This window comes from Mercenaria mercenaria, unplaced genomic scaffold (genome assembly GCF_021730395.1).
Source record: "Mercenaria mercenaria strain notata unplaced genomic scaffold, MADL_Memer_1 contig_2961, whole genome shotgun sequence".
Classification (NCBI taxonomy): Eukaryota; Metazoa; Mollusca; class Bivalvia; order Venerida; family Veneridae; genus Mercenaria; species Mercenaria mercenaria.
The window spans coordinates 1-10,993 of NW_026461057.1; the positions used below are offsets into that span (position 1 = coordinate 1).

General features: G+C 32.2%; 1 protein-coding gene across 1 annotated transcript; it reads right to left on the reverse strand.

Moving 5' to 3' along the window:
• Window positions 1–1,289: 1,289 nt before the first annotated feature.
• LOC128552616 (uncharacterized) lies at window positions 1,290–10,306 on the reverse strand. Its single transcript, XM_053533660.1, has 7 exons — window positions 9,977–10,306; window positions 6,886–6,966; window positions 6,367–6,522; window positions 5,658–5,843; window positions 3,430–3,666; window positions 2,589–2,729; window positions 1,290–1,562 (listed from the first exon to the last, which is right to left on the reverse strand). The coding sequence occupies exons 1-7, from the start codon at window positions 10,043–10,045 to the stop codon at window positions 1,305–1,307; spliced, it is 1,128 nt and encodes a 375-aa protein (XP_053389635.1). The 5' UTR covers window positions 10,046–10,306; the 3' UTR covers window positions 1,290–1,304.
• Between the last annotated feature and the right edge of the window lie 687 nt (window positions 10,307–10,993).

Genomic DNA, 10,993 nt, shown 5'->3' on the forward strand with positions numbered 1-10,993 from the left:
GTTATCTGGCCTGTTTTTGAACCGAGATATTATGCCAATACGAGTTGTGTGCTAATTTATTAAAATCGATTGCAAAATGTGGTCTCTATCGAGTTCACAAGAAATTGTGGACGGACGACGGACGAATGTCGATCACAAAAGCTCACCTTGTCACTACGTGATAGTCTCGTAGTCTTATCAAATCATGTTCGCTTTCAAAGCCTTTTGGAATTAGACAAACCGTTAGCGAACAGCATGGATCCTAATTAGACTGCGCAGAATCGCAGGCTGGTCTGGATCCATGCGAGTCGCAATTGCACTGTGTTGGTTTTCTCATGGCGCGGCTCAAATATTATCTGTGCCATTGGTACTTTTCAAAAGCAAGAACCCACCCTACGCTAAGATTACTGCCTTTTCTTAGTATTAATATTATACAGCACACAAATATCTCCCATCACTTTTAACAGAGCTATACAGACATGTACAAAGTCATGTACTTAAATAACTACCTGATCCACTGTAATAAAACTGACCGGTCACTTATACATTTATACCTATTCACACATGTAATGCATCAATAACTTTACATTACGAATAGTGTATAGATAAATCAAGTACAGGTTGTTTGCAAAAATATCGTTCTCTTTTTTATTTATTTATAGGATTTTAATCTTAAAATGTTATTTTTTCCTGAAATAAACAGATTTTGCCACTTTTTTCGACTGGAATTCAAATATTTAAAACTTCCGTAAAGTGATGATATTATATTTTTACGGAAATTAAACATTTCATTTTTTCAAGAAAATATACCCTGACCTAGATAAAATAAGAAAAACATTTTGATAAGAACAGATACAAGTCAGTTTCTGCTGTAATAAGTTAACTAATACATTGGTTTATCATTGACTCGAATTTGGTATTGTTTAAATACTTAATGAGAAGTTTGCATTTAAAATGTAGGCTAGAAGCATCTGATAGTGTCCAAAGTCCTTGAGAAATTTGTCCCCATGTGTATAATATGGTAAAGTCCCGAGAGTTCACTCAGTCGCAGAGATTTTGATCTTACACTTTATCAAAAAAAACAACCTATCACTTATTTACCTAAGATATGTAATATACCTATTTAAGCAGTATCTGTTACCATCAACAAGATTTGCATCTGGACCCTGTTTCACAGAAATACTTCAGCTTGTTGATTAACTTAAGTAATTTTTACTTCATGTAAGCAAATTAATGTACTTAAGTCAATTAACAAGCTTATTAATTTTATTCGTGAAATCGCGGCCTGGTTAACGAAAAAGACACTCTGTCTGAACCAGATAACCTCAAAGTGCTTGGCACAACTGCAATGTTTTAAAGTATAGCATAGATATACGTACCGACAGGGAGTAACTGTAAACTTCTGTTGCTTCGGGAAATACTGATTCTTTCATGTGCTGATTCTGGTATTCAGGATTATACCTGATTTCAGACAAATTGGGCAACGACATAAATGTCGCATTTACTTTTTCGTCTTTCACGTGAAGTCGAGAAATTGTGAAATTCTTGGCGCTGTTTGCAAACGAGGCCACTGACATATACCACTTGAAAAAAAATGAAAGAAGTCACTACAATTTTATGTATCTAACCAGGAAGAAGAGAATTTACACCACGTCTGATTTAATAACAAACGTCGTAAAATTACTTGACCATCATACATATTAAATGCATTCATAGCATAATGTACTTGATCAGAAACAGAAGTAAAAATATCCAATATGAGACTCAACGGGAAATTTGCGATAACGTGTATCTGAAGAAATGTAATCATTTATCAAACGCTGGCGTTAGTTGTAATTTACCCTCAATATTTGTTCACAGGATACAATTGAAAAATGAGAATATTCAAGTTTTCTTCAAGAATATAATGGCGACTGGTGTGAAAATAAATATTTCACAGTGAAGTTGGATTTAAAAACCATTACAAACACTGAAATATTCTATTTATTATACATGACTTTTGTATTTGAAAATGGCAGATAGCGTCATTTGTTTACATTTAGAAATAACGATGACGACAACAACAATACCTGAAATCAAATATGTTTAAGAATAAAAATAAATAAAAACGTTGCCGTTACAGCATCAACAATATATAAAACATAAATTTGAAACTGTACAAGTTGCTTATAAATAGCAGTTCCCGATAGTATGACATGGTTTTTGTTGTTGTTTCTTTCTCTTTTTTGCCTCAAAGCGGCGAAGTGGTTTACCAAGAAGTTTAATGCCGTGAACTCGTATATACTTGTATATACTTGAGTTTTGTAAGACAGAGAACTAGTTTATTTTATTAAGCATACACAAATGTTTCTTCAAATGATTACAAAATCACTGCCAAAGAATACTAGAATAGTTCAGAAATAGCAATAAAAATATAGAAAATTTGTCTTTCTACAGTGAAGATATAGAAAAATATGTCTCATTGCAGTAAAATATGAATACAATGAAAATATGCATTTAATCAGTATTTCTTGATGTTTCATTAGAAAGTGTATAATCGTATTAAGGAATACTTCAATCTTCCCAGACAAAAATACATTAATCAGCAACGCAATTAATGAATGGCTTACATGTTTATGATTAAACTCTTGTCTACTTGTGCTGTGATCTGACATGCTTCCAGATTGCTTGATGTTAACGTGTTCACAACATTCCGACTTGCTTTCAGAGTTTGACCCACTACTGTCAGGAATAGCCATGAGTCCAGGTGTCTGTAAAAGTAAAATGCTACTTTGATAAGAATTTAAAGCTAATGTTAAAAACAGTTTGTCAAAGAATAACGAACAGTGATTTTCAAATTTATATTAGATTTATCTTTAGGTTTATATAGGTTTATCTCCATTTACAATGACTTCAAAATGATCTACTTCTGTATGTAAAAATTGCTCTACTACATACGCTGCATAAAATATTGTGGAAGAAACGTTTAACCATAGAGACTACAGGTACAAAAGCACATCTTCAAAGGATTTCATTGAAAATGTATTGTTATGTCAGTGTTGTTATATTTTCTGGTCCTTTGGGAACATAGATTACATTCAATACATGTGTAATAGCGTTCCGTTTAATCCGATGCTAATGGTCGTAGGAGGTGTTGCACATTTCATTTCCTCTAATGAACTGGCTCAATCAAACCGAGTCTGCTATTAGTCTGCTTGGTTGCATTCTATGCTTCCAAAGGATCTTTTATACAGATGATATTTTAGTGAGTGTAAATGTGTATATCCCTCATTTCGAAGGCAATAAAGAGTCATTTTTGTTTCATCTAAGATATTCCAGTTCTGTCTGAATATTTCTTCTGTATGAACGTATTTTATTTGCCTGAAACTTAAAGGTATGTCCTAATTACATATAATCTATTGTAGACATATGTAAATGATTGTGCTCTTCATTTCCGTTGGAGAAACATACCGATTCGGAATTATTCTTTTCATGCCGTCTGTCTTCTTTTCCATGTTGTGTTGAATGAGACAATTTTCTTTCTTGCCTTGAATACGAGTTATCTCTTTCAAATGCACTTTTCGTTTTATTTTCTTTAGTCGGTTCTTGATTGTCGTCTTCGCCGTTAGTACTTTTATCTTTTCCGGTTGTTTTATTCAGAGAAACGTTTCTTATATTTGGTTGATCTCTGTTACCATCATTTGTAAGCTAAATTAATATACAATTGTTGCATTTTGGTAAGGCTAATATAAGGGTTTATCGACACTGAGTAAATTCATTTACAGAAATGTGTGATTATCATTAGATTGTGTATGACGTCATTTTGTTATAAACTTTTAAGTCAAAATTTTATGACTTTACTGCTCCAGGTCAATACGTCTTTTGGCTTCCCCCATGAGTCAGTACTACGTTTTCTCAAAAGAATTTGATTTTATTTAGAAAATATGAAAATGTAGATTTAAGTAGTATAATAACAATACATGTATTAAATTAAATAGCAATAGCTGCGGAACATCATTTTTAATCTGACTAAAGTTCTCGATCTTCCTAAAAGTTAGATCTGATTATAGCCCATTCAAATTCATCTTTCTGTACAATCGGATTTCCAGTATTGTTACTTTTATTTCCTTCAATCTATTTTTTTAACCAATCAGACGACTCATTTTAAAAAAAGCGTTTTGCTAAACTGACGGGACTGGACTCAGATTTGGCTAGATATTTTTCCTTTAGAATACAAGTTTGGTCATATTATAGACAGAAGAACATGAGGGTTTGTTGCTTAACTGTCTTTAAAAATATAAAATAAAAAAAAATCACCTGAGCCGGGAATCGAACCCGGGCCGCCGCGGCAATAAACATTTTACTGCGTTCGTAACAAATACACCACAGAGGAACACGTTCTTATCGATGGTTAAATATAAGACTTTATAATTTATAAGTTTACCTCCGGTTCCCATTACAAACGCTTTTTTTATTTTTGAATGGGAAAAATAGGGAAAACAAGAGCTGAGGATGACACATGCCCCCGATGGCACTTTGAATGAATAGTTATGGCCGATGTTAGAGTTTAGGACATTTGACCTACGGAGCTGAGTCTTGCGCGCGACACGTCGTCTTACTGTGTCACACATTCATGCATAGTTATTTTAAAATCCATGCATGAATGACAAAGATATGGACCGGACACGCCCATCAATGCTTATCATGAAAAATGACCTTTAACATCTAAGTGTGACCTTGACCTTTGAGCTACGGACATGGGTCTTGCGCGCGACACGTCGTCTTACTGTGGTACACATTCATGCCAAGTTATTTGAAAATCCATTAATCGATGACAAAGATATGGACCGGACACGAAGATTGCGGACAGACCGACAGACTGACAGACAGACAGACAGACGGTTCAAAAACTAAATGCCTCCCTTCGGGGGCATAAAAACAACTGATTCCCATTGTGTGTTTTTAATATAGATTTCTTTTAACACTTATACTTTCATTTTCAAATAAACGTGAGTCTCAATAGCATGTGCGTAGCATTTTTAGCAGATGATTTTAATCACATTGTAGTGCATTTCGTTCCATGTATTTCAATTCAAAACCTAAAACGAACGGCAACCTATGCTCTATTGAACATCAATCACGCAAAACATAATATGGGTGCAAAACATAGTATAGATACAATTGTCATCGTAAAATTTTACATTTCATTTATTTCACGATTACGTTTATAACAGGGACAAAAAAAGCCACAAAAGCATATTGTTCACTAACACCGATATATTCTGCTTAAAATCCATCTATACATTTGTTTGTATATACTGAGGGGTTTTGGAACCTAAAATTCAAAATTGAAAAACCTAAACAATTATTTCATTCTTTTCTAACATGCAACTTACCGTTAATGTGTATTAACAGCATTGTGATAGGTAAAAACACTGTACATACTTACTGCATGTATTATTCACAATGGTATGAATTTGTACTCCGTATGAAAACTGTTAGTTCTTTTAACAACTGACTGTAACTAGATGACATTTATTGGTGAACGCAGCTCTACATTCACAGTTAATTCTTGCATTTAGCCAAGTTAAATAATTTGATGAGTACTTTATATAATATTATTTAAAGCTGATATCTATTTAATAAATAATTCAAGCTCTAGTGACAGATGCGGATAGTTTTTAATTGTCTTAAATTACCTCTTCCTCGTCCATTGTGATAACATTACTCTCATCATCCATGAAGAACCCTTGTACAGTGTCCGGAAGGTTGCATTCCATGGAATCAGAAAAATATGCTTGAAGTTGCCTACGGGATTTCTGTTTATCTAGTGCATGAAAGTTCTCTTCAACAAACCGTTTGAAGTCAGACACCTTCATGTAGCCCTGTTTAAATAAAAATCACAAATATTGTAATATACATGAATTTATAGTAATGATAACTAATTACTCATGATGATAACTCGTCGCGATATTAACTCCGAATTTCTTTCTTATATTAATAAAGCAACCCGTCATTATAACAAAGCCTTTGTGTGGATTTACTGACGGTTACTTGAAAAGGGATGAATTGTCTGTCATTTTCCCAGTGCTTTCAACAAAGTATACCTACCGTTTTACCCTCTGACATTCGTTTTAAAAAATATACTAGCTCGCGATTGTTTTGAGAGCATGTCAATTAAATGAACCTTAGAAGTAAATCATGTATCAACATAAAAGGGCGTTATACGAACGAACGTTAATTCATACACGAGGAATCCTGATACATGCCGTGTATACTTGCAAGCCCTTACGCAAGTTCGCAACAATTTCAATAAAGCAGTTGATCCCGGAGTGTTGTTCTGTGAATGATCATCCGCCAAAAACAATTTTAAGATACAAAATATCTTTACGCATGTTTACTACTTACGTCGTGCAAAATATCACTATTTATTTCTGAGTCATGGTTGCCTTGTGCATTTCTCTCATCGTCTATACCTTGGAAGCAGTTTTGAAGAAAGGCTTGGTAATTGATGTCTTCTTTTTCTTCTGTGTCTTGTTTTCTAGTCACATTTTCAGTATTGGCCTTAAATAAATGAGATTATGATAGTAGTTCAAAAATTGTATCCTAACTAACATATGCAATATCATATAATAGGATTATGAATAACCCTTGCTTCTTTTTTTAAATATTCACAAAATACAGGCCTTCATTCTTGTTATACCTCTGTAAGAACAATAACTTTTTACCAACATTCTCATCTATCAAATCTTTATAACAACTGAACTGAACAACTACTCTGCTAACCCTTACAATGCTAAACAATACAAACGCTGATTAAAGTAATTGCCTTAAATATGATAAAGATTTTTGAAAGCTTTAAATCGCAAAATTCATACTTTTTTAAACTAACAATTAACACAATGCATTGAACTTAAAGATACTCACGAAACTTCTATCATCTGTTTTCTGTACCTTAGGTCTCTTCTTCAACAAGTTCTTCTTTCGATTTTCTAATTTGTTGTTCACCTTTAAATCACAAAATGCATTATGTAGCTATGCAGTATTTCAAACGATTATGTAAAAGTCGTCTGGCTTTCAAAGGCTAAGAAGCAGAAATACAATCAGCTGGTTAACAGTCAAGAACTTTCTCCGTCGTTTATAAAGCAAAATTCATATATCAAAGAATTACACAAATTTCAATATTTTGCTGTTAAGACAAAGGAGAGTAACGCGATAGTTGAGAAATGTGCTGCCATTTAGTGATCTTGTTACTAAATCAGTTAACCCAGTTTCCTAATGTAAGTCAGTTTCCTCTATAGCTGACATTTGCACTGTATTGCTATAAGGCGTAGGCAAAATATTAATGTACTGTATTTTATAAATATTTAACATTTACTACTGCTAGCCTAAATCAACCAGTCTGATAAAAACCATTTGAAAGTACTGGACGTTTTATAACTTTGATCGGATCGAATTAATTATCTTATGTACTAGTTCTACAAAGGAGGTTTCAACATGTTAAATTAATTATGTCACATGGTCCAATTCGAAATTAAGAAAAAAAAAACTACATGTATATATGAATAAGGTTTGAAAGATTTTTGATGAGTGAAAGGGCGTCTAATAGTGTTTTTATACACTCCTTAACTTGAAAATTAGGCTCTTAGAGGTATTAATTACTTACTCGCAGTATATAATTCACCAAGTATTTCAAGATTTAAGACCCGAGATAAACGCATTCTTGAAATTTGAAAGATAATATTTATCAAATAATGTGAAGTATATTTATATGTATGACGATGTGACAATGCAAATTATTTATAAATGTGAATTTATAGTCCAACTGGATATGAAAGTTTACAAATTTGGTTTGAAAGCTCTGACGCGTAAAAATGTTTTTAGTTTCACATTAGGCTTAAACCCATATTGACATAAACGCGTCGAAGAGTGAAAATATCGAGTAGTCAATATCTGTATAATGAATACATGTAATATGAAACTTCGTATATTTGACTAGTTAACAAAAACAGTTACTCACAATCATTAAATCACAACTGAGATATGTTTTATTCAGAATCTAAATTCACAACCATTCAAATGTTTAAAAAATGCGAATTAGAACATATGATTGATAACTCCCTCGCAAAAATATTTAAAAGTCTTATTTTTCATTTTCCTAAAATATTGGGATTATTTCATAAACATGAACCAGAAAAATACTTTATTTACAAATGACATTCTCTAGCATAAATCTTTAAGTGTAACTATCTTTGGTGCTACAAGGTCATAAGTGGTCATTGGTGACAGTTAACTTATTGAAAAATACACATATACATTTTTAATCTCAGAATATGCATATATATTTCTCTACTTTAAAGAGTCACTGTTACGTTTGTAATAACATAATGTGAAAGCATTAACTTAATGTGAAAGCATGTAGTACATCTTGAAATGAATGTTATTCATTGTATACAGTATTTTCAAACAACAACAACATAAATGAAGTTAAAATACTCCATGGCTTGTATTATGATTTAATTGGTAGCTTGTCAAATGTTTACATTCAAAGTTTATTTTGTCGTTTTTGATTTACCAGTATCTGCTATCTTTTAGTTAAGAGTATACCTTGATAAAATATTTAGATTGTAAACTTGAGTAACGGACGTGTTTGATTTAAATCTAAACTGTTTGGCTGGAATACAAATGTAAATTGTATTTAGAGGGAGAATTCATATTTATTATTATTAAATATGATTAATTCGGCGACCGGTGGGATTAACTATACCAGATCGTGGGTTCAACATAATTCTATCGTAATTCATATTAAATAAACGTGGACTTACAACAGTATTGCGTTCAATCCTCGAAATGTACTAAAATCATACCGACGTTAATTGTTAGATTATTAGATAGTTAAAATATTAAACTATTGCGTGATAGTATATGCGAAAGAATTTAAAAACTGTAAATGTAACTTTCACAGACATACGAATAAAATATCAAATTCTGACATGTATTCTTAGTATTTTTCATAAAATTTTGTAACTTTTACGAAAAACGTTATTTACGTTCTTAATCTTATTTTTGTATGGCACCTTCAGGGTTAAATTATGCCAATAGATAATCTGAACAGCCGCAGTGGTTTTTCTTTTCAAACTGTAAGATTCACGCCCCTTTGTTCAACATTCATGAAACCCCACCTGTTTGCCTAGGGTCTACAACAAAGACACCAACATGGTTATATCACATCCAGTACACTGCTTTGTTTGGCATGTACTTTCCTTTTGCTGCATTTTGCAGCAACGTTCGTACTTGTTTGCACATGTTACAAGAACCATACATCCACAGATGCGTTTATACAGCGGTGTACATGGAACCTTAAGTGTCAAACACACACAGTGCAATTTCTTGAAAAGAGGCGTATGACCTCCAGGTAAAATAATGGGCTTATTATCAACGAGAAAACAATAGGTAGAACTAAACAAAGTGGAATTTAGAGAGGGATCTGAAGTTAAATCTTAAGATATTTGTTTATTTATTATTGTATTAACATATTTACGAAAGGCTCAAAAAGCCAAGAGGGGATGTACCGCAGGACAGTTCTTCCGTATTTTATTAGAAACTGAATATTAGTATTTTTCCTTAACCTACCTGTTCACAGTTAAATAAAATCGAACAGACCATTTATCTCTGCAGACATCAATAAAGAAGTACATATTAGACAAAATAAAACAGACAGACATCGTGAACAAATTTTGCAAATAAAGGGACACCTCGAAACGGTCAGTTGCATAAACAACGTTATGGAGTTTAACGCGTCACTAACGCGCAACTAGTCTAACACATAAGCCCCGCCATGTTGAAAAATAATGGTATATTGCCGCTAATTTAGTCACCAGGTACACGAGTTACTGCGGTATAGCATTTTTCGTTTATGCAATAAACTTGTCAAGTGTTAACAGAACAGCAGCTACATTATCATGATTACCAAAATTGATTAATTTTCTAAAATTTCAGACATTTAGGTTATACTTACAAGGCACTTTTTATTGGTTTGAACACGTGGACGAGCACAAAATATTGAACACTCAAGTGTATTCCCCATCGCTGGTAAGTTCTATAACGAAAACGCTAGTTTCAAAAAAGAAATGTTTGTTTTTTTTCCGAAATACGAACACATTTAGTTTAGCGTTAGGCAGTAAATAAAGAATAAATATAACAATATTAAATTATCCGCTTTCAAAACGTTACAGTTTCAGCAAATCCATATTAACATTAAAATAGCTTATGTCTTTAAAATGTAATAAATATGTTTATTAAAATGTTTGCTTCAAAACAGCGAATATTGTGTTCATTGTACCTGAGAAAGGGCCGGTTATTAGGTAATCATATTTGTTTTCATAAACAATATAATACATAAAAGCAGTTGAAAGATTTTTCTTTGTATAACTTGAATGTACATGTCTTAACAATATAAATATATTCTTTTGTTTTACTGATATGCATTCTTTGAGATTGTTTTTCAAATACTTAATATTCTTGTATATATATATATATATATATATATACATTAAAATAGAAAAATGAACAACCCTTGTTTACGTATTTACACAGGTGAAAATGTGGGTTTTTCCAAATCTATTTTAAGACATGATAGATAACACTTGATATCAATAGCTACTATTATATTATCTTGTTGACTGACGTATAACTGAAATGAAGGTGCGGGTATAGAATATAAATAAGACAAAATGATTTCAGTTATAGTTTGATTTTGACATTTGAGAGTTCAATTCGTCCTCCGATAAGTTTATCTTGCCTTATTTAGGTAAGAACTACTATCGTACTGAATAACACTACCTAGATAACCGACCATTCCATTATTTAAAGTACAAAAACATCGCTGACCTCGAAATAGAACTATAATATATACTAATTAGTAACAGTTACTAGTATAAACAGTATTGATTTTTCAGCTGGCATAAAAGAAAACAGTTTCCTTTGTGGCAATTAATCCTAATTAGTCGGTTGGTTACTTTTGGGTCTGTCTTAT